This window comes from Dysidea avara, chromosome 6 (genome assembly GCF_963678975.1).
Source record: "Dysidea avara chromosome 6, odDysAvar1.4, whole genome shotgun sequence".
Lineage (NCBI taxonomy): Eukaryota > Metazoa > Porifera > Demospongiae > Dictyoceratida > Dysideidae > Dysidea > Dysidea avara.
In genome coordinates, this window is record NC_089277.1 from 23,345,291 (window position 1) to 23,370,751 (window position 25,461).

The following is a 25,461-nucleotide window of genomic DNA, read 5'->3' on the forward strand; positions in this document are numbered from 1 at the left end:
ACTGTAAAGTGACTTCTTTTAGAGAGTATTGATCTAAGGAGCTATGTATATATATACAATGGAATTGTGTACTCTATTGCAGTTTCAACTATAACTGCTCTGTTAGGGAGTATCAATATATTTTCATGGAATTAAAATCCATACTTTGAAGTATCCACCTAGTATGCCTGGCATAGCACTCCAGCCTATTATGCCTTTTGTTATGCTGGCATATTTGACGCAGGCCTACTTGTGTACCATAGAGATTCAAGTGGCAAACAAACACTCAAAATCTCTTGCCTACTCATGATCAGTTTTCCTGTATGCCCCCACCCATGCCATGATCTTCCATAGATCTACTCCGAACATATATAATGCTATATGGTTTGTATATGGTAGATATGTACAAAATAAGTTGTATCAAAAATAAAAAAATATACCTGCATGCACAAAGTGATTAAAATTTTTAAAACATCATGGAGTAGTTATAGTATATTATACCTCCTATATATACACACTTCAGTGAATAAAAAAATAATTATAATTAAAAGTAATGGCATAGCCAAGACACTAATAAACGTTATTCTTGATTAACTTTCAATAATGGTGTCTTATCATCGTTAAATGAATAGCCAGTTTCTGATTCACTTAAGGTTGGTGGTGGTGGTTTTTGCTCTGGTGCAGGACAACACCTCCACTCACAGAATAGTGAGTGTCCATAGTTGTACCAGTAGCCAATACTGAACACTGACTGGTCTGTACCTCCTTCAGGTACTGATATAATATTGTATAGGATCAGTCCAAACATGATCACCACAAATCCTCCAATGTAGAAGGCTGAGAACTGTGTGAATCAGATTCATATTATGTATTTATATATATGCAACTAAAACATACTACTTAGGTAAAACTTTGCAAAATCTTGCAAGGTCACACAAAGTCTGGAATGGAAAGGACCTTTTCCCTTGCAACAATAAGTCTTGCAGGAATTGTGTGAGGAAAGCATCATTTTTATAAAAAACTGTTCTATTATTTTGTCAATGCTGTATGTTGTATTAGAGTAAAGTTGCACCAGTGTAGATATAATACATGTGCAGAGATATAGTTCAAGAACATAAGGAGTTTTGCACTAGTCTGGCCACCAAAAACAAGTCAAATGACTGATTATAATTATACATTCTGTATTACAGTCTGGTTGTCAGTTAGAATGTATCACTTGCATTTTAGGAATAATTATCATAACTGTGGTCTGGTCTTTCTGTTTGCGTATGAATTAAATGTTCTATTAGAGTATCTTGCTTTACTGTGATGTGCACGAAACCTTGACAAACCATTCTGGCTGTAATGCCTTTGAATTTGGCCAATATTACAGATGATCCTCCTGACCCCTAGGATTTATGGTTCTGTGATGTTTTCAAAACAATCCCAGAAACAATTTTGTAGTTATGAATGGTATTGATGCTTTTGTGATATGCAAAAAAAGCATATTATGTACACATTTTGCATGTATAGATCATGATCATGACATGTATACATTTTAGGATTGTTTTGAAAACATCACAGAACCAAAAATCCTAAGGGTCAGGAGGATCATCTGTAATATTGACCAAATTCAAGGGAATTACAGCCAGAACAATTATGCTGACATAATAATTTGGGAATAATACATATGTATAGGAACCAGGTATTATGCTGCAATTTTGAGCAATTATAAAGCTTTTGGAGTAAGAAAATTACTCTTGTACACACATATTGTTTTTACAAAGATCATGGTCGTTAGGGTATGATCTTGTGACTAACATTGTGTAGTGCTTAGCTTCATATTACAGTTTACACACATCAATTGTGAGTGGATTTTGGAAAACAATCCGAATTGCACATTAGAAGTTTCAAGATAAACGATTTTCAAGAATTCAAGTCAGCATAACTTTCCAAGGATAGCAGCCACACATATGAAATTTATACTTTCAAATGTGCATCAATCTATTACCTTTCAGACCACTTCCAGTACTTGTACACTGTTAAAACAGGGGAGTAACAGTAACTATGGGGAGTAAAATATTTTACTCTGAAAGGGGAGTTCAGATTACTAGGAGAGTAACAGTAACCCACTAAGGGTAAAGAGAACTCCAAGTGAGGAAGGCACCAAACTGAAGAGTTCCCATTACCAGCTAGCTAGTAGCTAAGGTGAACTCAGTGAGCCAGTATACCTACTGAGCCTACAACTGAATGAGTCACATGCAAGTTATAGCTAGCTTTCTCACTATGATATTTTCTCCATTACTGCATTAGCTAGCCAGTTCAATTCTAGCCACTCAATGTAAAAAGGAAAGTAATTATTTAGGCTTCCTTTTCAATGGCAGCCATTTACTCATGTTTTATTTTTGCAGACTAACCAAGACATAGTGAAGGAAACAGACAGTACGAAAGCAGGAGGACGAATTGTTACTCAAGAATCAAGAATATTTTGAAATACGTATGTATAATTATTAAATAACATTTCTACTACAAGCGCATTGTTTAGAATGAAGAGTATTACCATAGAAACGGCTTCTTTAACAACAGAGCCGTGTTGAGTAGTTGAAAGCGGTTTGCTTCTCTGAGGAATTGTAGTGCTTAAAAGGTGATACTAAAGTGTTTACTTGTTCGTGAATAATTACTGGATGTTCACTATCTTGTTCATTGTTTCTTCAGGTACGTTTGAGCTCATATCTGAGTCGTCTCATGTGACACGCCGGGTTTATTAAACTGGCTCCAATGGAAGTCACCACGTTTAGGCGCCTTATCGTGACATGGCAGAAATAGTTCAAGACTCGGGAAAAGAGAATAAAATTCGGCGGACTCAGTCGTATCACTGCCGGACTAGCAAGTATTCAGCCCATCCAAGCTCACTGCTAGCTACTAGTATTCAGTGTGTAAGAAGTTGAAGACTTGAGAGAGGAGAGGAAAGCCACTTAGCTTAAACATGGCATACATATCATGTCCGTCTGCTTTCAGCCTTTACGTTAGAAGCCGGACACAATGATATTGCCTGGTAAGGTCAGTAGCCTGTATCATTGTCAGTGTCTTCACATAATTACATGCAGATTCACTGGAATTAACTAGTAAGATGTATCGTCTGCAGTTAACAAGAATCTCTTTATGATACAATGTACATTGTGTGTCTTCGGCTTCATCAACTTTCCAAGTTAATCTTGACCTGTAAGGAGATAATGTTTATAGTTACGTAAGTACATATTTACTTTTTTAGCACGGATACCTCAATGTCACTGAGAACATAGAATTTAAACAACATCCAGTAAGTGTGTTAACATACAGTGACTGTACATTAATTTGTAAACATATATTACAGGTGCCACAAGAAATCAGTGAACAAATAGACAAACAAAATGATGAACTCCAGGTAGCAAATAAGTGCTGTTTTACGTGATAGCAACTGTGCTTATTTTAGTTTACACTATACCAATGCTGCTGGTCTAGCAGAATTGTTTTTACAACTTTGTTGGCAACTGCGTGTGACGTACCTTCAGCTATACAGGTAACAAGTATGTGATTGTCGAATATTTCTTTACTATACTGCTATTTACTACAGCTGATAACATGTCATGTGGCAGGCAGTGACTCCAGTGAAGTGGCAGTGAAGCGTCGTTTGCTGATGATGAAGCCTTGCTACTGATCTCTTTTTTCAGTGACTTTCCAATATTATAAAGCTGGATATTGTAAACATTTTGTTATAGTTTTGCTATATATGTCTTTAACATCATTTGAGATTTTATATGGAGTTATTTGCAGAATTTCATGGAGTAAAGGAAACACCTTGCATGCTTATGTGAACTCTCCTAGAGTAACTAAAACTCCCTACAATAGATTTTCAAAGGGTTCCTGTTACTCCTTTGCAGGGTGTTAGTTACTCTCCACAAAAATATAGGGGTGTTGAATCCTCCCTACACTGGGAACTCCCCTAGGGGAGTAATGGTTACTCCTTATTTTTAACAGTGTAGCTGCTTGCAGAGTTTCCTGCCAAATAAGATAGAAAATCTGAGCAGTTAGACGAGCGAAGTAGTGTCACGAGTGCTCACAAAGGGGAAGAGGGTGGGGGTGGTGGGATGGGCAAGTTATACACTTCAAAATGATCATGATTGGAGTCCAGATACGAGATTACAGGGCCATGCTGGCTTCTTAGTGGCTGATATGTAACAAAATCAACAGAAAAAAACGTCTGGAAAACATCATCAGGCCATTCACCAGTACAGTACAGCTCAAAGGTAACGTCGCGAGTATACACATGCGAGTAATGCTCGCATCTTCTCGCGGGATCATTATTTTGCAATGTACTGTACAATACCTGTGGAATATCGCGTGGATATGCACTAGCCGCGCGAGAAACTCACCACACATGAGAACACTCGCTACTGAGTTTAGTAAATTCATGCAACACTTAAATCACATAAACATTTGTGATCGGTCCCATAATTATGTTCGTGCAAGCCTAGCTAGTTAATTATACAGTAGAATGCAATAAACGCACGCTGGGCCCACAGAACGCAATGGGTGGAATATTTACGAGGACGAAAAAAAAATTCGTAAATTCTAAAGCGCTTGTTTCACAATGAAGGAAAGTGATAACACCAAAAACCTTGGTAGCATCGTAATCCCAAAAGCAAGAGGAGTTCCAAAATCGTTGTTTCGTGTCAGTACTCTCAAGGAGACAGAAGATATCAGCGTTAGTCTGCTTTGTATTGGACGAGCGGTTCACTATCGCTTTTTCTCACGTTCATTCGCCTTCGCCGGTACCCCGTGGACATATGAAAGGCGTGGAAGATAAAACTTACCCAGCAATGGATTTGTTTATTCATGGAGAATTCGATGGTGCAAGTTTCATCTTGGTAGAGGACTGCATCCGTATGTTATGATCGTTTTATTAAACGCCTGTAGTTTATTCACTGCTTGAAGGTTCTTAGTTTACTAATTTGTTAAGATGCCTTACTGTAGTTATACTGATAGTAAAGTGTCAGTAAACTTAAGTATATGGAACATAATTATTTTACTAAGTTTTAAACTCTCAGTAAAACATCAGTGAATGCGGGTTTACTGAAAAACTACTAAAATAACAAACAATTAACTGTTCCATATACTGGGGATATACCACTGTAGTAAACTAAGATACTTCAAGCAGTGATTGTCACTGTACAAATCGATTTTTTGCTGTTAGCACTTATAAGCCCCTTCGTAGCGCTGTAACTTCGAAATTTCTTGGCTTCTAGAGTTGAAACTTCGGTTGACCATTCCTTTAACTATCTAGATAAAGAAAATACGAATTAAAAAATTGCACTAACTGGGGTTCTGTGGCATTACTTGGCGATCAGGTTTACGCCTACTGCTAGCTACAGTACTGACTGTAGTCTGTGACAGAGTCGAGGTCAAGTCAGTAGCTAAGTTACCGAGTATTCGGTTGAACACAGGCATTGCAATAGGAGACTACACAGCTTATGATTATGATTATATACTGTGTCGAGACAGCACAGCTGATAATTGACCCAGGTAATTACAAACAAAAAAAACATTTAACATATACATGCATACATAAAATTATTTATTGTGTGATGACAAGGTGGTTGGTAAAAATTTCTGTGGATTGCTCTTCAATAAAATTGTTAGGTAAAGTGTTCCATTCTCTTAAAGTATTCGGAAAGAAACTTTTCTGATACTATACAGTGGAATTGACTGGGATAATAAATCGATGTTGATGGAGCTGTCTAGTTGGATACTGAGCCAGTGTTGCCTCCCAAGACCATAGGTGAGACCTGTTATCTCGTCTTGCGTGACGCTCTCGAGTAAAGTTAGCTATCGTGGAGCATTACTGTAGCCTTGCTGCATCCACACGGGTCACTCGAGCACACGTCACGCGTGTCGTGCGTGTACATGCGACGTTACCCGTGAGCTGCACTGTATATATACCACTGATTCTTGCCAAGCCAGTCCCTTCACAAGGCCAGATACTGCCATTCGAGATCTCTACACAACCCAGAAAAGACGTCTGTTAAAACCAGCCTCGAGTAGTTTGAGTAGTACTGAGTGTCAAAACTACTAGTACGATAGTGTGGCTATCCACTGGTTGTATTAGTTTGATTTTGCCTGATGTGCGATTTGGATTGGTTTTGTAAAATCTGGTCACAATTCATATACAGTGGGCAATGCCATTCACCCAAAAGGATATGTGATTGTCTAAGAGTAATTCAATTCTGTTGTCTATGTACATACAGTGGAACCTCAGTTATCCAAATGTTTACTATCAGTAAATTGGATGCCAAAGGTAATTGTTTTATTGGAGTAGTGCGTGTTCTATTTAATACGTAAAACTTTTGATCAATTGCAAAACCTTATTTTTATTGCTCATAGCTTGAGAGTTAAACACTAGAAATAGGTGGTGATGCCCTTCAGGTTGGATAAGTGCTTCCACTGTATATTAAAATCTAGTGCAATTAAAAATATTTGTTTAAAACTGTAGACGCCCAGCAATAAAAAAGTAGTGAAACAAGATATGGATGATGGTAGACACTACGACATTTCTATGCGAGAAACTCTCTATATTGGCATGCTATGGTGAAATAGTATCATCATTCTTGTTTCACTGCTTTTTATCACTAGAAGCTTACTTCATTTTTAAACTAGTTTGCTAACATCTTTGTACACATATATATGGCTGTGACTGCTTTATTAGAATGTCTCAATCTCTGTGCTTATTTCATGAGTTATGCAATAGACACAGGAGCAGGGTTTCCATGTCTTATTTCTACAGTAAAACTGCAGCTGATTGCAGCTAGGTCATTAAGGGACATGATTGCCATGCTCTGATTGTTTAAGTGCATGACCCACAGTGTTGGGAAAGTTACTTTGTCAATGTAATATATATTACATATTACTCTTTACTTTTGGACAATGTAATAAGTTACAGTTACACATTACTCCAAATGAAAAGTAACTTAATATATTACATTAAGTTACTTCTGCTCTGACCATACACCTTTCCTTTACACCTTGTATGTTAGGTACTGGGCTAGCATATAGTAAACACTCCTGTAAATATAGCTACTGGCTTCTTGCACTTGTGTAGAGGTGCTCATTGTTTTTACTACTTCAGCCATACCTAAACATTGCTGGCAAATCACGTGACCAGTTATCTAAAGTGTGTACTAATATGGATAATTTTATTATAGGGGATCAGAACAGTAGCTATAGATTATTGCAACCACTAAGATGTTGAGTAACACTAATTGGTTAGTAATGGACCTGCTAATGTGTTATGAATATCATTACACGTCGCTAACGAACTGTAATAGTAGCCAATATAACGAGTTCCTTGAAAGTAACTTAAGTTATATTACTAGACTATGAATACTAACGCGTTATATTACTTGAAATCACAAAATGTAATAACTGTTATGTAACACATTTAGTAACGTGTTATTCCCAACACTGATGACCCAATCATTTAAGGGCTTCATCACCATCCCATCATTATATAAGTGCAGTTATATACAGGTATCTATACTCCTCTTACAGTTACTGTAGCATAAGCATGTCGAATAGGTTGGTGGCATCTAAATACTACTCTAAAGGAAAGTGTCAGTACGGAAAATTAACGCCTCAGTATGGTACATGTAACAGATGGAAACATAAGTAAAGTTAAAAGAAAAGGCAAATTACAAAAGGTGACAGGAACCAGAAGCCGCATATGAGCATGTTATTAAGAAATAGTGTCCATGTTCTGCTTAGTTCAGTTATATATACCTGCCCTGTGACTGTGGTCAGATTAGCCGGCAGACGAAAAATTTAACTTTTGGCAATGTTCTTAATATTCAGTACTCATGAGCCTCCTAAGTGTTTTCTTGCTTTTAAATGATGCTAGATGTCTTTACCGAAGGTCCTTTTCATCACAAATAAATTTTCTATGATGGTTTTTAATTACAGCATTTTGGTGGGTGCTATTCATTAATTTTTATGGCAGAACCTTACTAAACAGTACTGCCATACTGTCTCATTCTTGAAATTACATTTCATCAAACAGTACAGTAGTACTGTTTAAGTAGGGATCCCCCAAAAAATGATGCATGCCGCCTTAAATACCGCTTTCAAAAATCATCCTAGAGACATCTTGTGCAATGAAAATCACCTTTATGGAATATTGTCCATCTAACATCAAATACAGCATTAAAAACAAGAATACTAATAGGCAATCGGATACAGAATTTTTTAAAAAATGCTAAAACTGTCTCACTGCCAGCCTACCAGCCTGCCAGCGTCAACCTGCCAGACCACATGTACAATAGCAAAGCTGGAGGCAAAACGAAGCAGCACCACCATTAAATGCCACGATAACAAACTCACCAGTGAGATGTGCCTTTTAAGGTTCCGATGAGTGTGTGCCCTCTGCACCGTCATTCAGGCTAGTTTTCTTCCTTCTCCATGCAATGAAACCATATTGAGGCATTAATTTTTCTTTCCATGAGTAGCATATTTAGATCAAGCAAACTTATTGAAGCGCTTATGCTCGGTAGATACCTGTAACTTCACGATAGGTTCAATGTCACGCCTATTAATTACCTATCGCAATCTGGTTGACCAATAATGAACCGAGGCATGACCATACCTCTTAACAATCTATCACGATGACACACCCCGTTATTATTATCCTATCTGTATGCTAGCACAATGAAATAATGACACACCCCCTGGTAAGAAAGGCTGACACGAGATATTCTAATACAGCAGTCACCCTATGAACAGTCACAATTATATAGCTGCATGCTATAACAAAAAAAACTTGTATACTGTGTCTTACTGTCTTTTATTTGGGGAGTTTGATAAGAGAGGTTCCACATACTTTCATTAGCAGTACTTATCTGTATACACTTGTTGTCGTATATTATTACCTTGTTATTAAACAGGAAGATGGCAAACAACAAGCTGTAAGCATTGGAGGTTAACAGTGACAGACTTGCTAGCATTGATGATGACTGTAATATGATCAATGGTAGAACAACATAGTAAGAAGTGTTGCAGATGTGGTAACCAAGAAAGTACAACCCTGTAAAAATGGCAATTATTAACAATGCAATCAAAACTAAACATAATGAACACTTTGGGACTAAAAATTAGATGGACATGTTGGAACCGAAACCTTTGTCCTTAGTCTCCTTACTATAGAGACTTGTTCTATTATGTCTGAGAGTTTGTTAAGAAAGGCTCCATTGCAGTTATTTCAAATGATGCATAATTTACTAATCAATATGATAGCACCCACAATTCCAAATAATGAATAAAATTCATGATAACTACACGATACTGTTTAATTTAAATCCAGAGATCCACAACAGTGTGTAAATTTAATGTGCATATGTACAGTATAATACAAAGTACTACACTAGTGTAATGACAGGTAATACACTTACCTGAACGTAAATCCCATTTCATTACTACCACACTTCTCCGATCCAAAATACACCTATCAAGGAAGATTTTATTTTATTTTTATTTATTAAGGTTCTACAGCACAAGTGCTGAAGGTCTGTAAGATGCCTAGTTCTACAGCCTGTTTAAAGTTGTTATGTAAAGTATGTTTGAAGAGATGACTACATTGCACAGTCTGAACAACATGTGACAAAATTACCATAACGCATTGGTCATTGTGGTACAGGCAGAAAATAAGTAGCCATTATCTGATTTGTAAGGTCTAAAAAGCAGCAATGATATAAAACACTTCAGGCTTCAGTGTACAATCTTTACTATCTGATTACTGGATGCCAAAATCTTAAGCACTGAAAAGACTGCTCTATTAGAATGATTGGGTAATAGAATTATGAGCTGTCAAAAGCCTGAACAGAACATGATACCCAAGGATTGGTAAGTACCCCAAATACATATGTACTGCACTGGGTGATTACAGATATCATAATAATACATTTGTATGCCAGACACAATGGCTCCACTGAATCCTATTAAAGCTGTAAAGTCTAACACGCTAAGTTCTCCTTTGATCACAACCTCTTCACCAACATTGGCAACAGCAGCACCAAATCCTCCAACAATACATATTAAATCTCCGAATAATGGATTACTACCTGTAAGAACAACCAAGCATTCCATAACTCCACTCTCATATTCACTCAAACAAAAATATAGTGAGTACTATACTGCGTAACAGACTACAACATAAGAGCAACTTGGTGCACCTTTTACTAGTAAACTAGCAAAATCTCTTATACATATATTACACAGAAAACTGAACTAGGTGCTCTTCAGATAAGTGAGTACTGGACCTAGCTAGCTAGCCTAGCTATCAATAAAGAAATATATGTATATATTTGGGGCTTAATATACATGGATTGTGTGGGCTCGATAAAAACCAAGACTAAAATACATTGCTTATAGAAATTCTGTTTATCTCAGCCTTTTGTTGGTACAAATACTCAATATACAAACAAATCTTGGGAAATGCATGCATAAAAGCCAGGATTCTAATATCACTAAGAAACCTGAGGTTTTTGACTTTTAGAAACCTGCTAAGGATAAGGATACCTCCGCAGTTGAGGAAGTCAACATACCTCACTAATGATCACTAATATACTGCAGATATTCCTCCCTAAGGAGGCATTACCATTGTGCAGACCTAACTTTCTGTTAACAGAAGTAACTAAGTGTAAAGCACGCAGTTGAGTTTTCTATTTTGATTAGGTAGTGCAAGAACACTTGTTGTATTGTATTATGATGATGTTTTACACACTGTATTTTACCAGTCAATAACTGCCCCCAGATAGTAGCTGCAGGTATTGTCATAAGAGCCACTTTTGAGTAAGTTTATTGTATCTCAATATATATGTTGGTGTAGATGTTGATAAGACACATTTCAAGCAGTGACCATGCAGGCAAAGGAGATATGTTCAACTCATTGAAAGTACCATTGAGAGAAGAGAAGTGGACAGCACTATTAAATGAACATCAGTCATTTTATAAACATCATGGGCTTACTGCTAGACAACTAAAAGTTTCCATTTCTTAGACGCATGAAACTGATCTAATTGTAATGTATATACTCTTAATATGAGTGACTTTTTTAGTAGCTGTCGAATTTAATACATCCTTTTTTATTCATGCATGCTTGACTGCTCTATTAAAGTATTTTAGCCCACTCACATACACCAATCAAGGAATGAAAATCAAAGTGTTGAGCATAGATTAAGCTTCCTGGTCTATACTGAGTTTAACAAAATAGATTTCACTAGCAACAAACAGACCAAATTAGCAAACCCAACTCTAAGTGCAATACTGTTATGGCTTTATGTTTGCCAAATGGTGTTTTGAAAGAAAGAAAGAAAGAGATCTGGAATGAACTGCTTTTATTTGAAAGTAAAATCTAAAACATCACTGACCTATGTGTCTTTTGGAAAACAAAGTATTGAGGTCCTACTGTAGTTTTACCTTGATTAGTGTCTGCCTTCAAATCTTCCAAGATGACAATGACCATACCAGCAGTACTGATGATGATGGAAATGTAGTGGATCAGTTTGTATTTCTTCTTGATCAGAAGGATGGAAAGAGCAGCAACAAACACAGCCATAGAGCCATTGGTGATTGCCTATAGTACATATGATGGCAATATAAAGGTGGTCCCAGTGTATGTACTTATAGACTGTCATTTACAGTGTAATACAGTATATACACCAGAGGCGTAGGAAGATATTTCAGGCAGGGGTGCTGAGGTGGAAGGCGGACTCACCTGCAGGGGGTCTGGGGGGCTGTGACACTGACGACATTTTCAGAATTGTATGGCTCAAATCATTGGAAATTATATATTTATGGGATCACATACATGTACATAGTACAGTAGCTACCTAAATTACAAATACGGATTAAAACCCTATAACATTGTATTACAATTTACATGCAATTGTACTGATATAAATGTCTCAGTATGTAATATATTGTGTGTATACTCTAGAATGGAAGAACGGCCTTGGCTGAAATATATAAAAATCATCATTTATAGTAACATATCAGTATTATTTTATTGATATGTAAATGCTTTAACAATTAAATCATCAATTCTGTTCTGAAGCAACAAGTTGTTCAGTTAACATGCACTCCCAGACTACTTAATTAACACTTTGTAGACTAGAGAAGGATCGATCTCTCTGTTGTTGTAACTGTAACAGCTACATCAATAAACAGGTAGGAGGGGTCAGGGGCGGATCTAGGATTTATAAAAGGGGGGGGCTAACTCAAGGTACTAATCTCTTGGGTAGAGGTAGTGAAGCACACTTCCCAGCATGCGAAGCATGCTGGAACTAGGGGGGTCTGGGGGCATGCCCCCCCCAGGAAAATTTTGAAAAATAGATGCTAAAACACTGCAATTTGGAGACATTTCCACATAAAATTCATAATATTTTCTGCCTGTAGATATTTTATATACTGCCTTTAGATTATAGGTATGGCTCTCTGAAGCATTTTGCTTATGGAAAAGTTTGGGTAGGTACAGACAACCAAGTACATAATGCACCCCTCTCACAATTGCACAACACTGAATAGGTGCATGTTAGAATAATAATGTTGAAAGTGGAAAATTTTGAAATTTGAACAATACAAGATTGAATCTGAGCATTTTCAATGGAAATTGTGAACCTGAATTAAGTATTGTCATACATATTAACTACACAAGTAGATGAATGAAGCTCTTTAAACAGACCAATTCATTTCATTGCATGTATAGGTACAGGTAGGTTTGGAAAAATTCCATAACAGAACCAACTACATGTTTCCAGTGAATGTTCTATTAGAGTAGTTAGCTGACTGCTCTATTAGAGTATCTTGATCTTGTAAACCTCCAATGCTGATTCGGGTCCTTGTTGCATAAATTTTAGCATAAATCCACTGATAATACCTTGGAAAGACGTTTATAAGGTGGTTTTATGAGTATTTGTATTATTAGTGATCATATAATTATGCTAAGACAAAATTTCATTATAATACTCAGCATATTGATCAAGTAAGGCCTAAATATGAAGGGGGGGGGCTTCAGCCCCCAAAGCCCCCCCCCCCCCTGGATCCGCCCCTGGGGGTATACCCAACACACGTACTTGGGTAGTGACACACAAGTACACACCTTATTCAATATTATCCACATTATTACTGATACTAGTGGTGTTTGCTGTGTCATCACCTTCACCTTCGTCACTTCCGTAAACTTTATAACTGGAACCCTATTGATCACTGCACGTGGGAGACACGTGACATCGTGTTGGATTGTGAATCCATCGTTTTCTATACTTCTTCTGAATCACAAATAATCGCACTGACTAGTGTTAAACAGCTAGCCATGTGGCGAGCTGCAACATCGGAATCGTCGAGGTAATCGTAATCGTGACTGTTACAATCCTTTTTGTCTGATCACGTGATTAATTAATTAATTAATTACTTTGCGGCGCGCGTAGACAAATTTGTGGGGGTGCTCCAGCACCCATTGCACCCGTGCTTCCTACGCCCCTGATATACACACAGAAAAGCATTTGGTTGCTATGTACAAGGTCACACCTACCCAGTGTATCATAGATGTTAGTAACTTGGAGTGAAGGAGCAATTTTCCTGGGGCAGGACTAGTGCTCCAAAGGAGGCTGTACCATGCCTCACAGATGTAGGTGTGGGCACTCAAAGTCCCACTTGGATGTACATAAGACACGGACAATTGGCATTGGTAAGCATTAAACTTGTGATTGCTCTACTACTTGCCGTGTGGCTGTGATCACACACACACACACACACACACACACACACACACACACACACACACACACACACACACACACACACACACACACACACACACACACACACACACACACACACACACACACACACACACACACACACACACACACACACACACACACTCACACTCACACACACACACACACACACACTCACGTATGCAAGCAACATATGCACACGTACACACAGACCCACGGTCATGCCTACTCAGTGAACCAACACTGGGACACCTGTACACTACTTGGGTGCTATGAGTCAGGGCAGCCAAATCCTCCTTGGTCAGAACTAGTAACCTACACCATGTCTCACAGGTGAAGGTGCGACCCTCTGGACCTTTACCCATTACATGAGACATATGCATGGACAGTTGGCATCATGCAGTTAACACCAAGTATCCATTGATGTTATAGTTGGGTGGGCCATTTACCCAATTCACGCCAGGTCCCACTTTAACAGCTAAGTAGCTAAGACTGGTGTAATGTGGGTAAGTTTCTTGAACAACAGCAACAACAACTAGGGAATCAAATCTTTTATCAGGCCGGTGTTCTAACCACTTGGGTAACTTTATTATGTAATACATAATGTGATACATACATACATACATACACAACAAAATTGTTCACATCAGTATCACCAATACATAACACAATACCTGGTTACTGGCTACAGAAGTGAATTTGAAGCCAAGTGTTTGTAAGTAAGTCCCATACACATCACCTATAGCAACTATTGTACATTTCCACCAGTAGTGTTGTAGTTTCTTCAAGAAGCCTGGTCTGCATGCTATGTATGGACCAAGGAAAGCACTCATAAGGAAGAACACTCCAGCTGTTAGTGTGGATGAAACATCTTCTCCTGTGTGATTCTCTAGTAATGTTGTGAACACCCCCAGGCCTGTTACTAATAGTGACAACACCTGGCCTGCTATCAAGACAATGGCAAATTTCCTATGAATAAAATTACGCCTTGTGTTACAAAACATAATATAGTTGTGAACATGAAATGGGCTTAATGTGATCTAAAGTAAGGAAATTTTATGTAAAACACACCAAAAAGCACTTAATCAAAATCAGCAAGCCTACATGTATATAACTACTATATCAGTACAACTCTATACATTTCTTAACATTTGGCATACGTCCGTGAAAAGCCAGCAAAAGAGTTAAAGGAGCAAGGTCAACTATCCACACCAAGAGACAAATTACTATTGTTAGTGTTACCAACCAATATTAGAATTAGTTATTTGAACTCACTGCAATAATTGAGCCACTCTGAATTACAGGCAGGGTTGGTTTATAAAACAAATTTGCAAATGATTCTCATTCTACCACACTACTGAAAATTGATGACCTGTGGTTATGAACTATTCCTTTTCACCTATTGATCATTTTAGTTATGTACGTAGGCTAACAGTAGTTGTAGTTGTATACCACAAGTTACTGTTAGACCTCAATGCTTCAGAAGTGCCTTTCAGTTTCTTATTCTTAACATATATATGCTTTTAAATACTATAACAGTACAGCTACTATAACAGTTAGCTAATCCATACTGTAAACATGGTTACTAGAATGCATGATGCATGATGTATGTTAACCACATTAGCATACACAGCTACAGTTACAAAAAGCATAGCAGAATAAAGTAGTCTCATGTAGCCATACTGCCTTTTTACCTTACTGAGTGATGGCCAGCATAAAAAAGGGTCTATTGAAGTTCCAATAGCCATTTGGTGCTGACTATACACTATGCAGAATTTTGGAGATTTTGAATGGTTAGTATGGTGAATAATAGTATGGCGAATATAAAGAAGTGTTACAAAGTGCAAGCGATTGTCTCACTGCAAAAATGTTTGAGAGTATACCCCCAAGGGGAGAAGGCAAGACATCAGATGCTTTCCACTATCAATGTACAGTGTAGAGATCACTGGTTTGCACTTTTTTATTATTAATTAACATTTATTTATTTAGCTTTACAGTACAAGTGCTGAAGGTCTGTAGGACACCTGGTCCTACAGCCTGTTTAAAGATGTTATTAAGTATGTTTGAAAAGTTGCAGAAAGGAGAAAATATCCATGACTGTACCTAGGCAGCCTCAATCCTACAGCCATCTGATTAATGCTCTAACCCTTATCAATGTCAAGCCCCAACCTCTCCCACTATCACCAAGTTTACTGGTTTGCACTTACCAATGTAAATCCCTAACCCCATACTAAACTGGAGATATGACACCTATCTTTTTTTTGGTTTTTGGTGATGGTAGTTGGGCCAAAATTTGTTGTTTCAGTATAGGTAATCAAATCCCTTCTTATGTGGTGGGAACATAGTAGGGATTTATTAACACGTTGCTTTGACCCAGTATAGGGGCAAATCTCCTATATTGCCCTACATGTCTGGGGGTGTGTGTGTGGGGGGAATGATATTGCATATATAGGTGCATTTAATATTGACACATTTAATATTGACACATTTAATATTCAATATAAATATAATTTCAACTTGTTACAAACTTGATACCATGTTAAGTTTTCATCTATGCATGCCTGGTTAGCAGATGCAGCTTGTACTGGTACGGTATCAAGCCATTATGGACATTATAGACCATCCAATTTTATTGATTTTGGGTTTGATTTTTATTATTTCGTGCCATGTGGCAAGTCATATAAACCGACAACACAAGTATAATCAAGTACAAGTGCTATAGGCACAGATAGCAGAGGATGTGGACATAGGTATAGTGCATTCTGAAATAAACTTGCATCTTGCATTAGTAAACTATTTGCACAATAAGAGTGGCTCCGAACAAAATGTAATGCTGATATTAGCCGCACTACGCAGTTGCACAAATAAAGATAAACCACCAATTGTCCATCTGGCCAGTAGCTATACATATGTATAATAATCAGGAGTGACCACACTTTATTCAGAAACCTGCATGCAGAAGTGCTTGAACAGCCACACACATATGAAGAAGTTTGCGGAAATTTGGCTCCAGCGGCACCAATATGTCCACTATAAAGTATATAGTTTCTATTGTATTGATTCTTTATACTCGTATATCTTTTCACTCAAAGTATGAATTTCAGATTTGCAAGTGAAGAGCAACTCTTTGGCAAACAGGATGATGCTAAATGAGGCTCAGTACACAATAAATCCACTCGTCATTTAATACAGGAACACAATCATCTGCAATATCAAGACACACGATAGTGTGTCGTGCGGCCCAAGAAGCCGGCGCGCCACACCGTGAGTATATTAACAGGAAGAAAGAAAACGCAATTTTCACACCTATGTAGCTCTGTGATCCCTTATCCGATTGGAACCAAAATTGCTAGAGACGTGCCGCCCAGTTAGGGGAGTCTACATACCAAATTTGGAGAAAATCGCTCCAGCCATTTCCGAGATACGAGCGAACAAAATTTCGTTTTAATTTCTTCGTTTTTTTCTTCTTCTTCTTCTTCTTCTTCTTCTTCTTCTTCTTCTTCATCTTCTTCATTTCGCACACTTCGCAAAATTCGCCATAAAACACGAATGCGTGCTCGGATCGGGCTGAAATTTGGCACACTTAAAGGGCTCATTAAGGAGGATCTCCGTATCAACTTTGGTAGGAATCCGATGAACATTCACGGAGTTATGACCGATTATTTGCGTAAAATAAGGTCGAAGGTCTGTCACGCCTACAGGGTAAACCCCTTGGAGGAATCAGTTGAAAATTGATATGTAGATGGAGCAACCATCGTAGGAGTGCCTTTTTGTGGTTTGAAAGGAATCGGGATAAAGACCATGGAGATATGACACAAAACCCAACCTGTGTCAAAATTACGCGATCGATTTTTATGAATAAAAAACTATTAGTTTTCGTGTCTACCAGGCAAACCGCTTAGACCAACGAGCTGAAAATCAGTATGTAGCTTAAATAATCATCATAGAAAGTCCTTGCAGTAGTACAGAAGAATCGGATTACAAATCACAGAGTTATGGTTCGAAAGGCAACTACGTGCAGCAAATGCGAGATCGAGATACTCTAATAGAACAGTCACCCTAATAAATCATTCAGCTGCATTTATAATTTACTCAGTAATATTACATTGCAAGTTATTCTGTAGAGGATTCAGCTACAAACAAGTCACCCTGTAGTCAGATCAGCTAGAAGAAGATACCTTATAGATTGTTCAGCTACAAAGAAGCCATCATATAGAGAGTTCAGCTCAAATAAATCACCCTGTAGAGAATTCAGCTACAAACAAATTACCCTATAGAGAGATTAGCTAGAAGGAGTTACCTTGTAGAGACTTCAGTTACAAAGAAACAATCATGCAAAGAGTTTAGCTGCAAACAAATCACCCAGTAGAAAGTTCCGCTATGAACAGATCACACTGTAGAGAGTTCAGTTAGAAACAAGTCATCTTGTAGATAGATCAGCTAGAAGAAGTCACTTTGTAGAGAGTTCAGCTACAAAGAAACCACCATGTAAGAGAGTTCAGCTGCAAACAAATCACCCTGTAGAGAGTTCAGCTAGGAACAAGTCACCCTGTACAGAGATCAGCTAGAAACAAGTCATCCTGTAGAGAGTTCAGCTAGAAGAAATTACATTGTAGAAAGTTCAGCTACAAAGAAACTACCATGTAGAGAGTTCAGCTACAAACAAATCACCCTGTAGAAAGATCAGCTAGAAGAAGTTACCTTGTAGAGACTTCAGCTACAAATAAGTCACCCTGTAGAGAGTTCAGCTAGAAACAAGTCATTATGTAGAGAGATCAGCTAGAAACAAGCCACCCGTAGAGAGTTCAGCTAGAAGAAATTACATTGTAGAGAGTTCAGCTACAAACAAATCACCCTGTAGAGAGTTCAGCTAGAAACAAGTCATCCGTAGAGAGATCAGCTAGAAACAAGTCATCCTGTAGAGAGTTCAGCTAGAAGAAATTACATTGTAGAAAGTTCAGCTACAAAGAAACTACCATGTAGAGAGTTCAGCTGCAAACAAATCGCCCTGTAGAGAATTCAGCTACAAACAAATTACCCTGTAGAAAGATCAGCTAAAAGAAGTTACCTTGTAGAGAGTTCAGCTACAAATAAATCACCCTGTAGAGACTTCAGCTAGAAACAAGTCACCCTGTAGAGAGATCAGCTAGAAACAGGCCACCAGTAGAGAGTCCAGCTAGAAGAAGTTACATTGTAGAGAGTTCAGCTACAAAGAAACTACCATGTAGAGAGTTCAGCTACAAACAAATCGCCCTGTAGAGAATTCAGCTACAAACAAATCACCCTGTAGAAAGATCAGCTAGAAGAAGTTACCTTGTAGAGACTTCAGCTACAAAAAAGTCACCCTGTAGAGAGTTCAGCTAGAAACAAGTCATTATGTAGAGAGATCAGCTAGAAACAAGCCACCCGTAGAGAGTTCAGCTAGAAGAAATTACATTGTAGAGAGTTCAGCTACAAAGAAACTACCATGTAGAGAGTTCAGCTGCAAACAAATTGCCCTGTAGAGAATTCAGCTACAAAAAAATTACCCTGTAGAAAGATCAGCTAGAAGAAGTTACCTTGTAGAGAGTTCAGCTACAAATAAATCACCCTGTAGAGACTTCAGCTAGAAACAAGTCACCCTGTAGAGAGATCAGCTAGAAACAAGCCACCCGTAGAGAGTTCAGCTAGAAGAAGTTACATTGTAGAGAGTTCAGCTACAAAGAAACTACCATGTAGAGAGTTCAGCTGCAAACAAATTGCCCTGTAGAGAATTTAGCTACACACAAATCACCCTGTAGAAAGATCAGCTAGAAGAAGTTACCTTGTAGAGAGTTCAGCTAGAAACAAGTCCCCCTGTAGAGAGATCAGCTAGAAACAGGCCACCCGTAGAGAGTCCAGCTAGAAGAAGTTACATTGTAGAGAGTTCAGCTACAAAGAAACTACCATGTAGAGAATTCAGCTACAAACAAACCACCCTGTAGAGAATTCAGCTACAAACAAATCACCCTGTAGAAAGATCAGCTAGAAGAAGTTACCTTGTAGAGACTTCAGCTACAAATAAGCCACCCTGTAGAGAGTTCAGCTAGAAACAAGCCACCCATAGAGAGTTCAGCTAGAAGAAATTACCTTGTAGAGAGTTCAACTACAAACAAATCACCCTGTAGAGAGTTCAGCTACAAGCAAGTCACCTTGTAGAGAGTTCAGCTAGAAGAAGTTACATTGTAGAGAGTTCAGCTACAAAGAAACTACCATGTAGAGAGTTCAGCTGCAAACAAATTGCCCTGTAGAGAATTCAGCTACAAACAAATCACCCTGTAGAAAGGTCAGCTAGAAGAAGTTACCTTGTAGAGAGTTCAGCTACAAACAAATCACCCTGTAGAGAGTTCAGCTAGAAACAAGTTACCCGTAGAGAGATCAGCTAGAAACAAGTCATCCTGTAGAGAGTTCAGCTAGAAGAAGTTACATTGTAGAGAGTTCAGCTACAAAGAAACTACCATGTAGAGAGTTCAGCTTCAAACAAATTGCCCTGTAGAGAATTCAGCTACAAACAATCACCCTGTAGAAAGATTAGCTAGAAGAAGTTACCTTGTAGAGAGTTCAGCTACAAACAAATCACCCTGTAGAGAGTTCAGCTACAAACAAGTCACCCTGTAGAGAATTCAGCTAAAAACAAGCCACCCGTAGAGAGTTCAGCTAGAAGAAGTTACATTGTAGAGAGTTCAGCTACAAAGAAACTACCATGTAGAGAATTCAGCTACAAACAAATCACCCTATAGAAAGATCAGCTAGAAGAAGTTACCTTGTAGAGAGTTCAGCTACAAATAAATCACCCTCTAGAGAGTTCAGCTACAAACAAGTCATCCGGTAGAGAGATCAGCTAAAAGGATCACCTTGCAGAGAGGTCAGCTACAAAGAAATCACCATGTAGAGAGTGTAGCTGCAAAGAAATCACCCTGTAGAAAATTCAGCCACAAACAAATTGCCCTGTAGAAAGATCATTTAGAAGAAGTTACCTTGTGGAGAGTTCAGCTACAGAGAAACCATTCTGTAAAGAGCTCAGCTGCAAACAAATCACCTGTACAGAATTCAGCTACAAACAAATCACCCTGTACAGAGATCAGCTAGAAGAAGTCACCTTGTAGATCGTTCAGCTACAAACAAATCACCCTGTAGAGAGATCAGCTAGAAGAAGTCACCTTGTAGAGAGTTTAGCTACAAAAAAACCACCATGTAGAGAGTTCAGCTGCAAAGAAATCACCCTGTAGAAAATTCAGCCACAAACAAATTTCCCTGTAGAAAGTTCAGTTAGAAGAAGTTACCTTGTAGAGAGTTCAGCTACAAAGTAACCATTCTGTAAAGAGCTCAGCTGCAAACAAATCACCTGTACAGAATTCAGCTACAAACAAATCACCCTGTAGAAAGATCAGCTAGAAGAAGTTACCTTGTAGACAGTTCAGCTACAAACAAGTTACCCTGTAGAGAGTTCAGCTAGAAGAAGTTACATTGTAGAGAGTTCAGCTACAAAGAAACTACCTTGTAGAGAGTTCAGCTTCAAACAAATTGCCCTGTAGAGAATTCAGCTACAAACAAATCACCCTGTAGAAAGATCAGCTAGAAGAAGTTACCTTGTAGAGAGTTCAGCTACAAACAAGTCACCCTGTAGAGAGTTCAGCTAGAAACAAGTCACCCTGTAGAGAGATCAGCTAGAAACAAGTCACCATGTAGAGAGTTCAGCTAGAAGAAGTTACATTGTAGAGAGTTTAGCTACAAAGAAACTACCATGTAGAGAGTTCAGCTTCAAACAAATTGCCCTGTAGAGAATTCAGCTACAAACAAATCACCCTGTAGAAAGATCAGTTAGAAGAAGTTACCTTGTAGAGAATTCAGCTACAAACAAATCACCCTGTAGAGAGTTCAGCTACAAACAAGTCACCCTGTAGAGAGATTAACTAGAAACAAGCCACCCGTAGAGAGTTCAGCTAGAAGAAGTTACATTGTAGAGAGTTCAGCAGTTTAGCTGCAAACAAATCGCCCAGTAGAGAATTCAGCTACAAACAAATCACCCTGTAGAAAGATCAGCTAGAAGAAGTTACCTTGTCGAGAGTTCAGCTACAAACAAATCACCGTGTAGAGAGTTCAGCTACAAACAAGTCATCCGGTAGAGAGATCAGCTAGAAGGATCACCTTGCAGAGAGGTCAGCTACAAAGAAATCACCCTGCTTCATCTTTTCTTCTTCCTGTAGTAAAGAAATAAATGATAGGTTAAAAAGCCCTAAAGCTGGCCATAGGCCGGTTTTGGGGTATACAAATACAAAAAGAAGTGAAATCTAATCCAAAACAGCCAAGCTGTAAAAAAAGAGTGCGGCCCTGAGAAAGGCTATGGTGAAAAAAGATGTGAAATCCAAGGTGGCGGCCAAGAAATGGCTGTGATGGTAGGTTAATGGTAAAAATTTTAATAATGACAATTCAGGTGAATTTTGTGCGGCACCAAATTCACCTGAATTGTTGTTATTAAAATTTTTACCATTAACCTACCATCACAGCCATTTCTTGGCCGCCACCTTGGATTTCACATCTTTTTTCACCATAGCCTTTCTCAGGGCCGCACTCTTTTTTTACAGCTTGGCTGTTTTGGATTAGATATTTCTAACGGAACATTTTGATGATTCTAATAAATTCATTCACATTTTGTGACATCTTTGGATTATCCCAGATTCGCAGCTAGATTATTTAGCCTATTCTTGAGTGATTTGAACAAGCCATATTGAGCACCTATAGCGTAAACTATCACTCATCAAAATGATGTCAGTCAGGTTAAATTGTGTATGATTCTGAGCAAGATTGTTGCTGTGATTTGGTATGGATTCCATCTGGTTAGTAACACACAGCAAAGCTTTAACTGTAAATCACTCCTCAGAATTAATACAGAGCTTTAAAAAAACTTTATTAAAGAAATTCTGTATGCATACTAAAGTTCCAATGCTCCAAAGCACCTGTCATAAATACACTATATGAAGCATAGAAGTAAAGCTTTTAATAAATGAAATATAGGTTAAAATATCTGCAGCTGCTTATAGGCTTTGATCTTAACTGGAGTATAAATCACCTGCAGCTGACCTTAAATTTCTGTTTTTGAGCCAAATTAAACTTCCTGATATGGTCTTGAATCCAGGGCTTCCCCTGAAATTTGCATAAAATTTTTATATTTAATTTCCCACTGATTAGTTGACACACTCATCAATATTTGTGACCAGACCTGCAAAAACAGAGTATGTGGGTACATAAAATTTGCCTTGTTTTTCAGAACTCATATATAACTTTTAGGTCACTCCAAATAAATTCTCTGTTTCCTGCCTACCACCCACATCTGTTTACTGCCAGCGGTGAACAGCCTGATAATGTTGGCCAGAGGTTTTTTCTGTGTATTTTGCTACATATCAGCCACTAAGGAGCCAGCACAGCCCAGTAATCTCGTCTCTGGACTCCAGTCGTGGTCTGCCTCCATTTTGAGGTCTAGCCCTTGCCCACCCCACCACCCCCCACCCTCAGGTAAATATTGGCTGCCAATTTTATAAAGGAAATGGACTACCTGCCCGCATGCAAATATGCCTAAGAGGAGGATGGGAAACAGAGAATTTATTGGAGTGGCCTTAACTTGGCTATTAACTAGCTTAATTAGCTATATAAGGCCACGAAAAGTTAATTATAAGTTTCTGGTTCCCTTCCTGGTCATTTTTGTTGTTGAATGAATTGCACAATCATCATACAATAATATCTTATATCTGTTGAAGTCATCATCTCCTGTAAGCACTCTTGTTATAAAGATGCACAAATTTATATATTAACTTTGTTTTTTCCCTAATAATTCCCTGTAATGATTATTTTGTGTATGTATTGTCTTGTTTATAACTGTAGCTAACTGTATAGTGTTTCTGCTCCTACCAATTCCCCAAAACTTAGGTGACCAGGCTTGTTTCTTTCTTTTTTCAATTGATGTGGTACACTACATTTGACACCGCAGTACATGGAATAGATAGATAAATATCTAACTCCACAAAATCGGCTAAAGCCATTCTTCCTTGCAGGAGACATTACAATACATACATACAATACAACTACATAATATAATTAACTTTGCATGGCCTAATGCAAGTTACAGAATGCAAATAGTTTGTTCCAATCCTGAGTTATGACCTTTACAGAGGAGTCTAATAAAAATAATAATGTGATGGAGTGTCAGTACTTTGTGCCCACATGCACATGCCCTATTATTGCAGGGTCAGTCACATTTTCAAAGCGAACAGCATATAGTGTGTAGAAAAAATCGCGAATAAAACACGGTGGTAAGAAATGACGGAAAACTTCAGTTGGGAGTGGCCTTAACGACATCCTAGCGAGTCGCTTTGTAGCGAACGAGCTAACACGTACGATCAATACCTTAAGTTACTGTAGCTCACAAAATGTCCTCTCCACGTTGGGTCCTCGGTTGCACCTATCCTTTTCATGCAGTACAGCTGGCTGGTGACACGACTCAAACATACACTGGACCATTCACGGAACCATACAAAGGTCATTAATCACGTGGGAATTTTGAAGCCTAGCAAGTGGTTGCCATAGCAGTTCATAATAAAAAATAGTGAGGGTGTTTTTATTATGAACTCTTGCTTTTTAATATACTGACCATGCGTGATTCAGTGATCCGGCATGGCAACGTTGTTGTTGTCTTTATCTTTACCAGTTAGGATTACTGTAACTCTGCACCTGGTAAGGTAAATGAGGGTAATTCCGGACACTCTTTAGTAAAATCGCTCTAACACTGCACTCACAACGAGTTAAGACAAACTCTAGGAATCGTTTTAAAACCTATGTCATGGTGCATCTGCAGTACAAATTTCGTTTCGATACAATCAACTGCTGAGGAGTTATGAGCCAAAATTTAACAGCGTGTAAAAATGCAACATGCGCCTAATTCCGGACACTTCGAATAACAAGCAAGTAGCGCCTTCCACAGGTTATAACAATCCTCTTTGAAGTATGGAGACTAAAGTACAACTCATCTGCAGCTTATAAATCAAGTAGAAAGTTCATACCTTTTGGGAGAAAGCAGTAGTGAGTATTTTAAAAAGTTTATGTAATTCACGAATATTTTCTTTGTATTTCAACCGAGCAGCTGCTGAAAAATCGACTACCACTTCGCCTGTGCTGCATGGATTCTTATGATTTTTAGTATGCAATTAGCCGAGGGTATGACCTTCATATAAGTCTCTGAAAATCGAAAATAGGAGCTTGGGCTGCATGGTTAGATAAACATTTTCAAAGTTTTTGAACAAAACTACCCGTGATTTTGCTACAAATACTTGTCAAACTTCAAGGTGGAATAACGGATTCGCTTCAATTTTGGTTTGTAGATAGGCCATAGGACACTGCATTAGCATGCCAAATTATAGGCCCAAGGATTCTACCATTGTTGAGAACGATCTAAGTGTCCGGAATTAGCCGCTGTCCGGAATTACCCGCACTTACCTTACTAATGAGCGAGAGAAGGCGTAAGACATGCAAGAGAAACAGCCTCGGAAAGGAGCTCACCTCCGACGAGGAGTAAGGACCATTCTACAGCTATCCTTTCATTGAGTTACACACTGGGGCTATAGGGAAAACATGAAATGTACGTATAGATTCAGGCAGTGGCATTTTTGGATTA

The 25,461-nt window shown here is 38.2% G+C and overlaps 1 protein-coding gene and 2 long non-coding RNA genes across 4 annotated transcripts; 2 read left to right on the top strand and 1 right to left on the bottom strand.

Moving 5' to 3' along the window:
* Positions 1–344: 344 nt before the first annotated feature.
* On the bottom strand, positions 345–24,334 carry LOC136258126 (solute carrier family 35 member F2-like). The gene is made up of 7 exons (XM_066051429.1): positions 24,198–24,334; positions 14,453–14,747; positions 11,458–11,614; positions 9,941–10,100; positions 9,432–9,484; positions 8,913–9,067; positions 345–823 (listed from the first exon to the last, which is right to left on the bottom strand). The coding sequence occupies exons 1-7, from the start codon at positions 24,332–24,334 to the stop codon at positions 560–562; spliced, it is 1,221 nt and encodes a 406-aa protein (XP_065907501.1). The 3' UTR covers positions 345–559.
* On the top strand, positions 2,273–2,756 carry LOC136258128 (uncharacterized). The gene is made up of 3 exons (XR_010702592.1): positions 2,273–2,455; positions 2,504–2,602; positions 2,674–2,756. It is a non-coding gene; the product is annotated as an uncharacterized lncRNA (long non-coding RNA).
* Positions 2,761–3,755, top strand: LOC136258127 (uncharacterized). 2 transcript variants are annotated; one of them, XR_010702591.1, is made up of 6 exons: positions 2,761–3,018; positions 3,066–3,180; positions 3,230–3,277; positions 3,332–3,382; positions 3,431–3,517; positions 3,572–3,755. It is a non-coding gene; the product is annotated as an uncharacterized lncRNA (long non-coding RNA). The 2 variants fall into 2 exon arrangements; XR_010702590.1 differs by having other exon boundaries at positions 2,761–3,013.
* Positions 24,335–25,461: the final 1,127 nt, after the last annotated feature.

Bases quoted from the DNA above. Each gene is read 5' to 3' on its own strand.
- LOC136258126 (XM_066051429.1), bottom strand. From the start codon at position 24,334: ATGACCTTTGTATGGTTCCGTGAATGGTCCAGTGTATGTTTGAGTCGT. The intron at 14,748-24,197 runs GTATTGATCGTA...TTTTATTCATAG, and splicing joins GTGAGCTACAGTAACTTAAG to GAAATTTGCCATTGTCTTGA. The intron at 11,615-14,452 runs GTATTGTGTTAT...TATGTACTATAG, and splicing joins CTTCTGTAGCCAGTAACCAG to GCAATCACCAATGGCTCTAT.